General features: G+C 31.2%; 1 protein-coding gene across 10 annotated transcripts in view; it reads right to left on the bottom strand.

Moving 5' to 3' along the window:
• LOC105210377 (protein alan shepard) overlaps positions 1 to 17,704 on the bottom strand; it is a 547,478-nt gene that overhangs the window by 14,962 nt on the left and 514,812 nt on the right. For 6 of the 10 annotated variants that reach the window (XM_054228417.1, XM_054228418.1, XM_054228414.1 and 3 more), the window contains 3 exons: positions 1,717 to 1,955; positions 864 to 922; positions 2 to 126 (listed from right to left, as the gene is read on the bottom strand). In XM_054228417.1, coding sequence (XP_054084392.1) covers positions 2 to 126; positions 864 to 922; positions 1,717 to 1,955 — 423 coding nt within the window. The remainder of the gene's footprint in view (position 1; positions 127 to 863; positions 923 to 1,716; positions 1,956 to 17,704) is intronic. The other 4 variants (XM_054228421.1, XM_054228415.1, XM_054228413.1 and 1 more) reach the window with 3 other exon arrangements.

Here is a 17,704-nt window from a genome sequence, read left to right on the forward strand (position 1 = left end):
CAATGGCCGGCCTATGAAGCACCCAGATACCCACTTTGGCCATCTGAGCTTGAACGCCCTTAGCTTGTAGTCCCTTGACGGCACCCTCGGCATATGCTGGCAACTCGAAGTCGACAAAGCCATAACCTGAAACGAAAGAATATTTTGTTTTTGTTTTCGGCACGTGAGATTAGCGTGTTTATTTGCGTAACATATTTAATTGCGGTTCCAAACAAAGAAATCCCGTTTCGAAAGTTGTGCATTTAATGTGAATATGAGTATTAAAATTTATTTTATACATTTATGAAGTGGACGAAAAGGTATTTAATTGAATCGAACAAAAAATAAAGAAAATGTGGAAAGTTTTCAGGTTTTGGTTTTTTTCATTTTGAAATAAAGGAAAACAAAAACAAAATTTTCATTGAGATAAAAGAAAAACAAAAAAGAAACACAAGAGATTAGCATTATTTATTGTAACTTGATAATGGTACTATAAATTTGAGTGATCTGGTTGAAAATCGAATAAATAAGCCTAGAAACAAAATACAAAATCAAAACGGTATTAATATTTATTATTAAAATATTTCATAATTTTAATTATTTTCGAAAAAAATTTTAAATTTTTTATATAGTTATGCTTCTAACTAGAATTGGACAAATCTCTAAAAATCAATCAATCAAGATCAATGACGATCTTTGTTGATAGTTTTTCTTTACTTTAATCATAATAATTAATTAATCGATTTAGTTATTATTATTTAAACAAATTAATTATAATTAATTTTCGAATTGTATTTTGTTTTAGCGCTTAACAAATTTTCGGATTCTTACAACAAAAACACACATAAATAATAAAGATGAGAAATGGTGAAGAAAAAAAATACCTTTACATTTGTTTGTTGTTTTATCTAAAATAGCCTTGGTTGAAATAATCGTTCCATATCTGTAATGAAAATATTAAATTGTATTTTTTACGAAATATAATTGTAAAATACATATATGTATCAATTTTTATGCACATAAAGGTAATCATAACTGAGACAATTATATCGTTAATTGACTCTCAATTAAGTTTAAAGTAGTATTTGACAGCTAACATCAAGCTTTGACTTTCTAATAAAATAAAATAAAATAAAATAAAATAAAATAAAATAAAATAAAATAAAAGAAAAGAAAATAAAATAAAACAAAATAAAATAAAATAAAATAAAGGAAAAGAAAATAAAATGAAATAAAGTAAAATAAAATAAAATAAAATAAATTAAAATAAAATAAAATAAAATAAAATAAAATAAAATAAAATAAAATAAAATAAAATAAAATAAAATAAAATAAAATAAAATAAAATAAAATAAAATAAAATAAAATAAAATAAAATAAAATAAAATAAAATAAAATAAAATAAAATAAAATAAAATAAAATAAAATAAAATAAAATAAAATAAAATAAAATAAAATAAAATAAAATAAAATAAAATAAAATAAAATAAAATAAAATAAAATAAAATAAAATAAAATAAAATAAAATAAAATAAAATAAAATAAAATAAAATAAAATAAAATAAAATAAAATAAAATGAAATAAAATAAAATCTGTTAATTACTCATGACAAAACAAATAAAATCTTAACAATATATTAATTAACATAGCATTTCCCTGCAAACTAATTAATAATTTTATCTTTAAGTGCATAAAAATACTCTAATTTGCAGTCAAATTCATCTCGTAATACTTACTGTGCACACATAGATACTAAATCCTTATCGGTTGTGCCTTGTTGCAATCCTCTAATATACAAATTTGTTTTTGACAATTGTTCACCTTGTTGCTGTGTACCGTTACTAGGACCCATTGTTGTATTTGTATTGGTATTACTCAGACTAGTACTTAAAGTTCCGCTCTGTGAGCCGGTATTTGATGAGCTGCTTGAATTCGTATTACTTGGCGATGCTGCAGTTGGTACACGCTGACCGTACTGAAAATGAAAACAATAAAAAAAATTATTAAAACTTTATTTATTAAGCACAAAACTTAATATTTTGCAAATAATTTATAAAAAAGGTGAAATTGAATAGCTTTGAGTCCTCAGTTTATACTAAAATACTACATTCAAAAAAAACTCTCATGTTTTTAATTACCAAAATAATTTTTTATATCATGATAATTATTTCCGACCAACTATGACAATATATCACGCAATTGTGCTTGTAAGTTTTCTGCATGAATTGTCTATCGTATACCTTGTTTGTAGTCACTTATTTTTAAAGATAAAACTAATGAACTTGTTTTCTTCAAATTACATAGACATTTAATTGACTTCCGCCGATTATATAACAAAGTAAGTGCAAACAACTCACTGTGAGAAAAATACAGCGTAACAATAGAATAGATTAATAAATATACATGAATTGAGTTTTCAAGCATAACCTTAGCTCTGGAGTTGTCGTTTGGAGTATACCCATACTGTAATTACTAGCGAAGATATCTTTTTGATAATTTCCCACGCACGAACCGGCAATGCTTATTGCAATTATCAATGACTTTGACACTTTGGAAGATTATATAGTATGTATACTTCTAGTTGACAGACATCATTATTACTATGTGAATCTATGCATATGATTACGAGAAAAGTAGTTTCCGAATATACAACAACAACTACATTGTTGAATGACAGTAAAAAAAATAGATATGTAATCAGGCCAATATGAAAGTTGAAGACCTGATACGACTAATTGTTTTAGTTGGTTACTAACTAGTAAGCAACAAAGTGAAAATTTTTAACTCAGAACTTTAAACGACTTTTTTAAATGTTTTTTTCTTATATTCGTATGCGTTTAAGAGAGAACCATCTGATGAAAACTAACTGCAAAAGCATGACATTTAAATTATTTATGCACGAAATTTCGACATTGAACCCTTCATTCAGATATAAACTAAAAGCTTCATATAGGAATTTTAAATATATTGAATTTCAAATAAAATTCCTAAAGTTATTTAACTTATTCGCAAACACATGAGAAACGCCCTAATAATACATACATAGACACAGGTATATCATGTAGAAAGCATGAGACCATTTAACTGATATTGGAGTAGTCCATAAACTACTGCGCTGTATGCAGTAGTGGCCCAACTCATGTTCTAAACTGACTTAATGCTAAACAATTATTCTGCGGGTTTTAACGAACGGATTCTTTGCAAAATATGTAGTCGAATGTAGTGTTTAAAAAGTGGTTATATTCGATTTACAGTATGAATATCAATGTAAGTGTGAGTGAATATAAATACGCTACTGGAAAAAATTAAGGGATAAAAAAAACCAAAATTTTGGGCAAATTTCAATTAACTAAAAAAATTTTGAAAATTTTTTTGTTGCTGGTTTTTCTACGACTACTCAAAAACCGCAGAGGTTAAAAATTTTTAAAGTCCTAATCCAAAAACTAGCGTTATGAGTTATAATTTCCTTCTTTATCGATTTCTTGTACGATCATTTCTTTCGAAGTTACGGCCTGTTGAAATTTGCCCAAAAATTTGGAATTTGTTTTGATTCCTTAATTTTTTCCAGTAGTGTATATTTGGTAAATTTTGATACTAAATTATGGTGAAGGAAAATATGGTAGATTTTTATAAATTTTTTATTGTTAGAAATGGTAGCTTTTTAGAAATACAATATGTTTCGAAAGTGATTTTCTTCAAAGAATCCATTGGGTAGTGCTTTGAGTGTAGTTATAAAAGTTACCAACGGGTACTCCATTTAGTACTCGTATATATATAACATAGAGTTGTAGTATATGAGTCTAAGAACTAACACCATTAATTGGACCTCATTTTCATCAATTATATTTGATACTTATTTGTGGAGTATTCTATGTGCCAATTGGACCACTCATTCGACCACACCTCCTCAATTAATTTTTTGCAGACTGGGTACTGTGCTACAGAAAAATATGTTAGCACGTAAAAATTTTAGCTTTCTTCAAGAAAATTTTTGCACTTGTCATTGCTTAGATTGTTTTTGCCGCGCACAATTGATGTGCGTGTGCTATTTTATTCGCACAAACTACAGACATACAGACATACGTGTATAAGCACATCCAGTATGGTATGTTGGTACCATAATTTGGATGTTTGTAAGGGTGTGTATGCGCAAACACGTCGATTTGTATGTATGTATGTATGCTTGCGTGCTTGTTTGCTGGCGTCACATAAAACTAAGTCAGCCGCCATCAGTGATATAATTTCATTATCAGAGAAGTTCATTGGCATGAAGAATGCGAACAACATGGAATGCGATCAAATGAATGAACACTTACAACAATAACAATAAATTGACATTATATTATGCATGTATGTATATAAATGTGAATATTTTTCAAGACAGCTGCTTCTAAGTAAATTCTATTGTGTACATGAATGTATGTGGATATGGAATTTTTATACTTGAAGGTTATTTAATATAGTGACTGTATTTCATGTAATATATAAATTAATTATTAATACAAGTTAATTTGTAATACTACTTATATTTCTCTTTAATCAAAAATGTGCTGACTTATAAAGAGGAAACTTTTTTTCAAGTTTCAGTAACTTCAACCTCAACTGCTTAATAAACTCTCTCACTACTTACAAAAATTAACTATAAAAATTATAAACTTAACACTTAATTACGTTAGGTTAAGTTCTACATCTGCTCTCTAAGATGAGCGTCACACTTGAACTGCTGAAGACTTGTTTAAAACTTCTATTGTTTGATTCCATGTATTGACAAAGCAACTTTAGCATATCATCTTATATACGTAAGGATAGAAGTCTGAAGTGTGGGATCCTATCTGTTTCCGCTTTGATCTCGCAAAGACGGGACAGTCTATATGAACGTATTGGAATGATTACTTGGCACAATATCGTCCGATGAGCTTAAATTTCACTCGATTTGATCGGTCGAAGTTGAAGATTAGATCTCCAAGAATTTACATTGAACCAGATGGATGGGGAGGTGCCAGAAGAAAATATGTTCTAGAAAAATATCCATCAGATATTGATAAAAATATATATTTTAATGATAAAATGATACATTTTATTGAAACAAGGATCTATTTGCTGTTAAAAGTTTCTAATTAAATATCATACTTTAAATAGTGCAATATTTTAAAAATATTATTCAAAAATTTCAAATCAATTCGAATAATACTCTACGAGATATACCCTTTGGAAGTTCCGTCCACCAGGCCACGTCAGTACGAATGTAAAACTTTAAACGCATTTATCTCAAAATTTAATTTTCAAATCGATGGACATGATAACCCAAAAAGTTATGAAGCGATTTTGTTAAAATTTTGCAAAAAACATTATATAGTTAATGAATGAAGGATTTTTCATGTTTAGTACAACTATTTTTTCTATTACGCCGAAAGTGTGTTTTTTGCTTATAACTCTGTCAAAAATTCAAATTTCAATATTTTCTGTTTTCCTTCGTTCATTAACTAGTTTTATCCGTGTACTATCGAAATATTTATATTTTATTGATTTTGGATTCACCAATAATGAGTTATGATGACCACCGCAAGACATTTTTTTGGACATGTCATGGGAGATGAGGTGCCAACGGCTGAGTTTTCGGAATTTTTAAATAAAATATTCACAAAATATTGTTCAAACATGTGTTTGATACGCTGAATTGAATTGAAAATGTTCATGTAAGAGCAACAATAAAGTTAGCGAGTAGAATGCGAATTTCTCATTACAGTGGTATAATAGCTGTCTTCAATACTGTCAAGCTTAGTTTCAGACAGTTTATACCAGTTTTACTATTGTGAAAGATACAAAGAAAAATATATAAACTTCAATATAATATATGTCATATAAAAATATAGATGCCTTATAAGTCTCCTATTATAACCTCGAATTGTTCTCGTAAGTTTTGATTTTCGATAAAGTGGCCTTTGCGTTATACGATATAACGACAATAGCCTGGATATCAATTCCGTTAAGGAATTGTGTTTGTTGAAAAAATGACTGTAAGCTGTTTGAGGAAACAAAAATAAGTATGTTATCCGTTTAGATCACTTATTTCGAAATAGGAAGCTGCATCGGTAATATGGTAATATTTATATATCAAGAAAATAGACACAGCTCCATCCTCATGATATGGTAAACTACCTCGGCATTCGAAAGAACAAGTGAAGAAGGTATTTCGAATTAGCCACACGAAACGGAAAAACTGTTGTCGTGATATGTTGAATTAAACAAATATTGCTAGGGTGCAAGTAGAATTTAAGAATAAAGTAAAATAACGGCAACAGAGATCCAACTTGTTTTTATGCAATACAAATGTACATGTAGATGTAAGTGTCCTTATACTGTGTTTTCTGGCATATGTTTCTGAATATAAATATACAGATGTATGCACATACAGCCATATTCATAGGCGAGTGTAAATTTCTGCATTCATTATTCGATGCTGCGCTGAACGAGTGGGCACTTGTCGCATTATTGGCATGTAAAGTTAGTGTGGCATGCAGCAAGTTGTGTGCAAGGACATATGGTGTGAAAAGTGGTAAGTAAGCACACTTAGCAGCGTGAATATTTCTATAGGCTACAGCGACCAAAAGGAAGGATGCATACATATGTATGTCAGTATTTGGGTGGATAGGAAGTATGAAACTTTATCACCAACACGTACAAAATAAATTTAATTTATACGCACGCACACACACACACACGCATACAAAGATAAATACTACGCTGAAGGGGGTGCTAACGCTGCCAGAAAGGACATTTCGACTGTCAGCGCGCCTCAATGTGTGTGTGTGTGTATGCTTGTTGCTGGCATTATTTAATATTATACGCCAGCCTGACTACTATTCGGTGCATCACACACTTGTCGCACGCTGTTGGTTCTATTTAACGCTGGTAATTTTGTTTTTGTGCCATGCCACACAATCAACCACCCACGCTAAAACTTTTATGGCAGTACGCGGGCACACACACACACACAACTACGCGCACTTCCATTACATGGCGGCACAGTCATTGTGTTGCGCGCACATGTTTTGAATTTTTGCCTAGCGGCCATTGTTGTCGCTCCGCTGCTCTTATTTATGCATTTTATTATACAGTTCATACATTCAAGTGCCTGTACGCCTGTGTGTGTGTGAAATTCTTGTGTCGCGTAGGCATAACTTTGCGCGCCGCTGTGGCGTAGTTAATGTAAATGAATAATAATCCATTTAAAAGCATCAAATTGACATATCGTCGTGATTCGCTGTCGTCGTCTGTTCCGCCCGCCGAAAATGGCGCAAGTAATGAGCGCCACGAAAACGAACGAGAATAAACGTTTGTGCATTTACACTACTGAATTTCTTTTGAAAGTATTAGCGATTTTCCCGCGAGGCCTGTGTGTCTGTGTGTGTTTTTTTCTTATTAAATTTATTAAACCTAAGTCGCCTTTCTTTGACTGCTTATTTAACCTTCTTACGCATTTGTCGCATTATATTTCATATTATTTATGTATGTTCGTCGTGCCGGCCAGGGTTTGTTAATATCGCCGAAAGGCAGCTTTCAAAGTACTAGTACAGCCGATACAATTTTTCTTTGTTTTATTTTGTATATTTTACTGTGAAAAAATATAGATTACGTCATTTAAGGAGAGTTGGGAATGATAGCCCTCTTCGATCCACAAGTTCCCCGCTTGCTATTTTTGTAGCGGAATTCTCTATTGTCACAAATTATACGCGAGAAAGCAACAACAAATTTAGCGACTTCAATTTGATATACGAGTCAAATACTCTCTTACTTCACTAAAGTAGTATCACCGTTTGCTTCAATTCTATTAAGTTTTGTTTTACAGATTTTAGACCAGTTTTAGGCCAGTATTACAACTTAAATGACTGTCAAAAATGATAATATTTTTTTTTGTTCTCAGAAAATCGTAAGACATGGTTACTAATCGATACTAAAGCCTTCTACGGCAATGAGTGAAGCCAAACACAATTGCGTACGCAATAGAGCACTTCTTAGCTCAAGGTTGCATCGTAAGTGCTGCTGGACTTTTCGAACAACTGGTATACTCTGTTCGATTGGCTACTCTTCAACTCTTGGCAAATCGAAAACAGCTGTATTCATACAAAATCCAAATATATAAGCTGTAATGAATGACTTTAAGAATCGAAGCGTTCAGAATAGAACTTTGCCTAGTTTACCAAACATGCAATGGAGATATGAATTGTTCTACAAGCCAATAAAAAACCTAAGAATATCTGGTTGGTGACCCTATTAACCAACGTTGAGCACAAGATTAATGATTTATGGAAAAATTTATGGACATCACAAAAACAAACAAAATATCATTTTTTTTGTTTTTGCATTTTCGTTAATAATATTAAGTGCGTTTTTCTCAAAATTATTTTTTTTTTGGAAGTGGTGACAACTGTAACTCAACAACCGCTCAGTAGATTTTAATAAAATTTATAAAGTTTCTGGAATACCTGGGCCTGATCGAAGTGTTTTTTGTTTTTTTTTTCAAAAATTTCGATTTTTTAAGAACTATTATTTTTTAACGAAAATCTAGAAAAAAATTCCTGAGGCCGCCATTTTGTTAATTGTTGAAAAAAAATCTTCGATCGGGTCCCAGGATTATCTATTTATTGAATTAATTTTTCTCATCCGATTGATTTTAAATGAATCTCCAAGAACTTATGATTGTCAGCGCAAGGACCGTTTTTTGGAACTGGGTCAACGCAAACAGCTATAACTTATAAATTATAATTTTTTTTTCAATTTTTCGTGACTTCAAGTCAAAACATTGTGGAATAATGCCATATTATTACTTTTGTAAAATAACTGATTTAATACCAAAAAAATACTGAAAATTCTCATTTTTTCGTGTCTGACTACTCCTAACCCATTAAGGATCAACATGGTTTATTGTGATATTTAGAACAACCGATATTTGACGCGAAAAGTTTGGTTGTAGTGTTTTCAAACCACGTAGCGACGATTTGATATGATTAGATTTTGTTTTTGAGCAATTTCCTCTCTTCTCACATGATATAACTTTTAATTTATGGTGCTTAACCAAGAGTTTCGAGAATCAAACTTTTCATTTTCCAACTTTGCTTACAGAAAATTTCAGTTTGAACAAAAAAGCTTTACAAATATTATTTTTAGTGAGAAATATTATTAATAGAAATAAGTATGATGTTTGAAATTTGTTGTTTTACTGTCGGCTGTCTTATTGAAAAGTTAATGAGGTTTAGTGAAGTTCGTAGAAATCAACAGCTCAGACATTAATAAGACTTAAGGCTCTTTTACTTGTTTAAAATTCTTAGAGTTTTAACGCTAATTAGTCGTTGAGAACTCAGTAAAGTGGATAAATGAAGACATTTACGAATTTGTATGTTTGAATAATATGTAAATATAAATGAATTAAAACCCAAAAAATTGCAAATAAAAATTTGTAACATTTAAAAAATCTTCCTATAGTTAAGGACTCAGTTCAGGAGATGAGAAAATAATGGCAAACGTCACAACATTTAGAAACATGACTAATAATGAAATAGAAAAGCTTGTAAATGAGAAAAGGCAAGCGAGACGTGAATGGCAGTTAAGTCGTTTCCCTTCAACTCTGCGTCAACTGAAATCTGCTGCAGGTAATTTAAAATAGCACTTAAACGCGATGAAGAATACAATACTGAAAATTATATAAAGCACCTGTGTCCAAATTCTAGCAAGAAAAACTCCCTTTGGAAAGCCCAAAAGTATTTTAAGCCTCCAGTAGATTCCAAGATGCCTATAAGACAGTCGAATGGTAATTGGGCGCGCAGTAATGAGGAAAAGGCAAATTGCTTTGCAAATCACCTTGAAAAGGTATTTCAACCCAATGTACCAAAAAACAACTTTAAGTTGCCAACTTTGCCCAATACTGCAAACGAGTCAAGCGTGTCTATTAGGACGTCTACTTATGAAATTATCAAGATCCTAAAAGAGCTAAATCCGAAAAAGTCTTCAGGACACGATAATATTACAAAAATGTTAATTGAGTTGCCAAATATTGCTATATCAGTGCTCTCTTTGCTCTTTAATGCAATTCTTGGTTTCGGGTACTATCCAATTTCGTGGAAAAAGTCGCAGATCATCATGATAGATAAACCTGGAAAAGACTTAACACAACCATCTTCCTACAGACCAATAAGTCTCTTACCATGTCTTTCCAAAATATTCGAAAAAGTTTTACTATCAAAAATGTCTCCTTTTCTCCACGAAAATAATATAATACCAACCCATCAATTCGGGTTTCGTGCTAAACATGGCACAGTAGAGCAAGAATTACAATAGAATTACAAACGAAATCAGGAAAGCATTCGAGCACAGAGAGTACTGTTCAGCTATTTTTCTCGATGTAGCTCAGGCGTTCGATAAGGTCTGGCATGAAGGCCTTTTATGGAAAATCAAAAACGTTTTACCTTACGAATTGCATAAAACATTGGAGTCATATTTAAGAAATTGGAAATTTACGGTTAAAGTAGCAGATTTTATATCAGAAGAACGAGCAATAAGGGCCGGTGTACCTCAGGGCAGTGTATTAGGCCCCACTCTATACATAATATATACAGCAGACCTTCCAATAGCTAACAACGTATTGACATCCACTTTTGCGGATGACACAGCCATAGTAAGCCGAAACAAATGCCCCATTAGAGCATCAAGAGTATTAGAGGAGCACTTAACTTGTGTCGAAGAATGGCTAGCCAACTGGCGTATAAAAATTAATGAGCAAAAATGCAAGCATGTTACATTTTCTCTAAGGCCAGAAACATGTCGGACAATTAAAATAAACAATGTATTAGTACCCCAAGCGAATGAAGTAACTTATCTTGGGATTCACCTGGATCGAAGGCTTACGTGGCGGAAACATATAGCGAGTAAAGTAACTTGCATGAAGTTAAGAGCAGCAAATTTAAATTGGCTTCTAAACAAAAATTCTAAACTTAGCCTAGACAACAAAGTCCTGTTATACAATGCAATCATAAAACCGATTTGGATGTATGGTATTCAACTGTGGGGTACGACCTGTGCAACCAACATTGATATAATTCAGAGATTCCAATCTAAAATGCTTAGAACAATAACGGGTTCACCATGGTACATGCGTAATGAAAATATCCATAAGGATCTTGATATTCCTATGGTAAAGAAGGAAATAGAGGACAGCAGAAAGAAATATATTTCTAAACTTCGTGAACATCCAAACCCATTGGCAAACGCCTTGGTACATTCCAATCAAACTCGTTTAAAAAGAAGAGATCTACCTGCCTACTAAAGAGCAACGTTCTGCCAAAAAGCTCAAACACATTCTTGAGCTTACTTAGTTGTAAATAGATTTAAGATTTTAATACTTATTGTTAGGCTTTAAACAAAGCAGATTCAATAAATAAAGAAATATTGAAAAAAAAAAAAAAAAAAAAAAACGTCACAAGTAAAAGAGGCATAGAATGATTTGAATTTCTATATTCACTTGAAGAATTTCTAGCTATTATTGGTATTTTCCTTTTGCTGGAAATTATATTATTATGTTTAATTTTTGTGTGAAATCATAATGAACAATGAGTCGAAATATATATGAAAATATATATGCAGCTTGCATGTATGTGGAGCGGAAATAAAGTCAATAAAAGCTGAAATATTAGAACAGAACGAGTACGTGGCTGTAAATTTGCGTGAAAATCGTAAACAAAAGTAAAAATCGCACTGACACTGCTGTTATTATTGTTTTTGTGGAACTCACTGTTTTTATGGCTAGCTGTGAAATTAATGCTTCAGCTTAGATTTTGATAGCAATTTTATAGCAACGTGGTCATTTAGACTTAAAAAATGGACGCTGTGCTACTTTTTTTTTAATATCACTTGCTTTTTTTTTCAAATATTAAACAGCATGCTGTTGCTCTTTAATATCATTAAACTGGAGCAGAGAAACAGTAAAATTTCAAAATTTCATTTTTGAATCAGTTTGGAATTTGGAGATGTGCAAATGGTGTATTTATAAGTTTCCGTAGATGTAGAGGTGAAACTGGGGTATCTCGTATGACAGGCTGCTTGAACTGGGGCTTTTTATTTCAATATAATAGTGACCTTCATTCAATAGGATAGTGACCTTTGAGGTACTACCTTTAATTTTGATCGCATAGTTTGAAAAGTCAAGATGTTTGGTCCCCCTTATATATTTTGGTGAAATTATGAAAATATCTGAATAAATAATTCTTAAGGAAATTATACCCTTAAGCGTTCATAAATAAAATATGAGCGCGTGCATTTAAAGGAAGTAAACTTTAATTACATGCAACAAACAAATATGTAGCATGTGGCAGGTATGTATGTGCTGCCCTGAAGACATATCATTAAAGTTCAATATTAATGTTATAAATGTCAGATTTTTATTTTAATTTTCGAATAGCACGCAGTCGACATTCTTTTATTTCAACACGCATGTTCACCTAACACTACGCTGAGTTGGCTGGAGGGTGGCTGGGATGTGATTCAAGCACCCACCTGCCTTTACAATATTGCTAAAAGCCCCACTCTTGTGTCATGTAGGTTAAGGGAAGTGATTTTCAAGGACTTGTGCTTTTATGTGTGTTTATCAGAAAAGAAAGAAAAATGCTAAATTTTTAATGTGAATAAACGTGAAGAACTCACGTGACCTACAAATAAAAAATATATACAAGGGTATTATGTTTCTGCTTTTTGAAGTATGCTTACATGCATATATATATACAGTTATGAATTGATGGACGGACTATGCGCATTTGATTGTGTCTAATAAAGGTTTTTATACCATGACTTTCGCTAATTTTTATATGACCCCAAAACCTTTAACATTACGCATATACATACTTACGTTCCTTTTGCATAAGGGGTGTACATATTTTTTATGAAATTTTGAAGTATTTTTTGATATTAAATAACTCATGTGAAAAATTTTTTCGAATCTTTTAAATTATTATGCAAAATTTTAATTTGAATAAGGCTAAGCATATATTGAACTTATGGAAGCAATAACGAACTTGTATGAACAGAGTTGCATTTGTAATTTCGTTGTTCACTGTTCTGTGACTTAACCAAATGATTACATTCGTGAAATATATACGTAAATATTAGGTCTACAACTTTGCTTCCGCCGTTTTCCAATAGATGTCTCTAGGGTCAAGCACTGGTCGATTAAATCGTTTTATATCGATCCTGGACATTTTTGTGAACATTAACCCAACAAAATATTTGTAGAGATCTGTTTGCATCCCAAACTTATTCTCAACTGAAATTTTGCTTTTCTTTTTTAATTCCAAGAAAAGTGCTGAGACTCATCGAATGCTTTTGGATACGTACGGTGAGGCTGTGAAAGAACATGTCGCGAATGGTTTCAACATTTTAAGAATGGTGATTATGAAGTCGAGGACCGGCGTGGTAGTGGAGGGGAGAAGATTTTCGAAGATGCTGCTAAAGCCAAGTGAAATTATTACAGGAGATCGATACCGAACGCAATTGACGCGTTTGTGCCGAGCACTAAAAGAAAAACGGCCACAGTACGAGGAAAGGCACGATAAAGTCATTCTCCAGCATGACAATGTTCGGCCTCACGTGGTCAAAAAATATTTGGAGACGCTGAAATGGTAGAATCTTACCCCACCAGACGTTGCTCCATCTGACTACCACTTGTTCCGATCGATGGCACACGGTCTAGCTAACAAGCACTTCAGTTCTTATGAAGAAGTCAAAAATTGGATTGATACTTGGATCGACTCGAAAGATGAGGAGTTCTTTCGTCACGGAATACGCATGCTGCCAGAAAGATGGTCAAAAGTAGTAGCTAGAGACGGTCAAAATTTTGAATAACATTTTTGTAACCGCTTTTATACAATGTAGACCTAATAAGTTACGAGTTATGTGAATCTACGATATATTTATACCAAAAATGGGCGTCAAAGTGCGCTCTGATGCTAAAATTTAAGAAATTACGAATTTTAACGGATTTATAATCTATAAAAGGGTTAATACATCGACATTTTAGGAGCATAATTACTACTTTATGATACATTTTGATATAACTGGATGGATCTTGAAACCACTGAAATAGGTTTTCCGGATTTAAAAAAAACTATATGTTGAACCAGAGACTATGAGTAAAATTAAACCTTATATGGAAGGCGTACGAAAGAGCAAGAATTTGTGAGCGGAGTGTCAAAATGGGGTTAGTCATATGATAAAAGGTCTAAGGGTGGTACGAAATTTTGACAACATGATAAGATCAAACAAATGATTTGGCTATTTAACAATGATTTGTAAATTCAGTTTGAACTAGCAGAAGTGAAAAAATTGAAACAGTGAATTTTTATATTCTCTACTCCATTATTATTGAATAATTTTTTCAACAAAATCTTCCAAACAGCGTAAAGAAAAAGAAACAAGTTTTAACCACATTTATAACAGACCTTAATTGACCACTTTGAACTTCACCACATTTAAACAACTGTTAAATTATTTCATAAAAACGGAAAAAAATTGAAATATTTTTGATGAACTTATGTACCTACATATGCTTACAATAAAATATTAATTACAGTGCAATTTTATGAATATTTTTTTATATGAATATGTGTAGCCTAACTTGCGCATTTTATTTTCATTTTTAGTGTTGTTTTGTCTGCGCATATAACTGGGTCAATATTTAGCCTTTTCAATTTTCCAGCTTAACACATTGATTATGCAGACTTATATTTCATTACGGTACATACGTACGCGCATACGTGTTTGTGGCACAATTACGTCAATATGTAGATAAATATTTATTTGCGTCTTTTCCCGTACTACAAACACCGTGTACTGGCATAATAAACAAAATGCTTAATAAACTGTGCTGCTTTTCGGATATTTTTTGGCATTAAATTATTAGCAACGCTGGAATGGCGAAAAAGCGTTGATTAACTTTTTCACGAATATACATACATATGTATGTAGAATATATAGGTACATATATGCACAAAGAATTATCGTACGTGTTCATAAATAAATATGAATGTATAGTTCAGCGCATGAATTCATAATAAGGTGGTTGAGTGCGTGTTGGTGAAATTATTGCATTTAATTCTATCAAAAATATGTAATTATTTTATGGGCTGTAATTCGATAATAGTTTTTAGTTAAGAATTCAAGCTTTGGCACAAAATTTTTTAAATAAATTATAGTATACAACCTTGTAATGGTCTTTATTTTTTATTTTAATATTAGAGACATTCTCATTTATCAAAATGAGTAATTTTTTGTCAGATTTAGTTGTACAAGTCTATGCATCAAACTCCACAATCTTGTCATATATATTACTGAGACATATTTCATATCTATATGTTGTCATGACAACTACAACAGCCCTCTTTCATTTGCACGAGCATTGTGAATCGAACATATGACTGGCATTAATCAAATAAACCGTCATAATCAACAAGACTTAGATTGATTGACTAATATTTACGATTAAAAACAGAGTGGCAATTACTCAATATTAGTATTGCTGAATATTTAGCAATAATAAAAAAAGTATAATATAAATAAAAAATTATATATTCTATATAAATTTAGTTGGAACATAAGGTTTTATCACAAATTTATATCCTGTAAGCTATAATTTTTCTCTACATCTATAATATAATACCCGACTCATGCTTTCTTCAGTGAAAGAAAATTTTTCATAGATCCAAATTTGGTCTATATTTTCTGCAAAGAATTTTGTGAAACAATAGGGTTAACATAGCGCATGTACCTATGTAAGTACATACATACGGAAACAAAATGTGCGTGTGTGTAATTACACCCATCATTTACTCAAAATGAAATCAATGAACTGACGCAAATTCGGGCGTCAGCTAGGCCAGCTGGAATAAAGAGACTCCGTTGTGAAGCTTTTGCTTTTCTTTTTATCTTTTTCTTTCCTGTCATTGATTTACTTTGAAGTTGATATGATAATGCCGGTTTGGTATAAAAAACATATAAAATTTTATTTGAAAACAATAATTTCCTTATGTTTTCATATGTTAATGTATATACCGTTTTATTTTTGAATTCATCAAAGGTTTTATTTTTGACTTTCTTATTATTTCTTTTATAATTGTATTCTTATCTTCATAAACTTGTACTTAAAGTTTTGTGCCTAACTGTTTCGGCCGCGTCTACTTCTCAATGGGTTTAAAAAGTTCGCACTCCACATATGTTATGAATTTGTATCGAGTATATCAATAAATTTAAGGCAGTTAGCAACAAGCATACAAATTCGAAGTTCTCCGAGTAATTATTATCAGTACAATGTTTTTTTATTCGCTCGGTCAATTACAGTAGTCGACTCATATCTACGCATTTCATTAGGAGTGTACTTAGTATACTCGCAGTGTTTTACAGTTTCAGATAAAAATATATTTATTTATATTTTATTTGATTTAACTAATGTTGCCACGGGTACAATTCCTTGCGGAAGTTAGACTATAGTGTTGCTAAGTTCAAAGGTTCATAAGTCGTTACTTACAATAATTTATTTGTAATATTTAACACATTTACGCTGACTTTGAACTTTAAATACTACCTGCACCTTTAAACATTTCCAACTAATCCAATTTACAAATGGAAAGGTAGGTAACTTACCTGAAAATGAAGAAAAGAAAAATATTATTAGCAATGAATCTATGTGTATATATCTATATAATTAATATTAATATAATTTAATTGACGGTATTTTAATGTCATTAGCACTCTTCAGTTCTTTTACAACCATTGTTTGTAATTTATACCAGTTGTTTGTTCGATTTGCAATTATTTAAAGCTTAGCGATAGTTAAGGCTTCCAATAGATGTCTCTAGGGTCAAGCACTGGTCGATTAAATCGATTAAATCGTTTTATATCGATCTTGGACATTTGTGTCAACATTAACCCATACGGCCAATATTTTGAATAACATATTTGTAACCGTTTTTATACAAAAAAACTCAAATTTACAAAAAAAGCGGAAGCAAAGTTGTAGACCTAATACAATATTCTACTGATACTTTCTGATCGGGCTTTGGTGCTTACTGTAGAAAGATCATCTCAACGATGATAAAAAAGTATAAATTGTCAACTTGTGTAGGAGCGAGAGAGAGAGTAGGAGAGCATCAGGAGTAAGTTTATCTAGGGACCCAGAACTCTGCTCTAGTTTTAAATGATTAAATTCAGTTATTCTAAATTTCTTCCTTTGCATTTTAATTTATCTTGGCTTTTTATTTAATTTTTTTCTTTTTTTGTAAAAACAGCTGATACGCTTATTAACTTGTTTACTAGAATTTGCGGTTTCATATACATATCTTATCTTTGACATAAAAAAATATAGCAATTTGATAAGAATTTTGAAGTGTGATACTTGAAAAGAACAATAGATAATAAATAACTGTAAATTGATAGCAAAATTTATGGTCTGCGCACAGGTTTGTCATAAAAGGAGAATGTGTGACTCAGTAGTTCTTATCAGTATATGAAAACCGCGCCCAACTAAATATGAATTGTTTATACCAACACTTGCCAGTACACACAGAGTACATGATATCGCAACAAAAAGTGAAAATATAATTAAAAAAAAAAAAATCGAAGGTTCAGTAAAAAATTTCATTTAATTCAAATGGTTTTTTTTTTAAGAATAAAAACAGCATATTTGTT

The sequence above is a fragment of the Zeugodacus cucurbitae genome, chromosome 4 (assembly GCF_028554725.1).
Source record: "Zeugodacus cucurbitae isolate PBARC_wt_2022May chromosome 4, idZeuCucr1.2, whole genome shotgun sequence".
NCBI lineage: Eukaryota > Metazoa > Arthropoda > Insecta > Diptera > Tephritidae > Zeugodacus > Zeugodacus cucurbitae.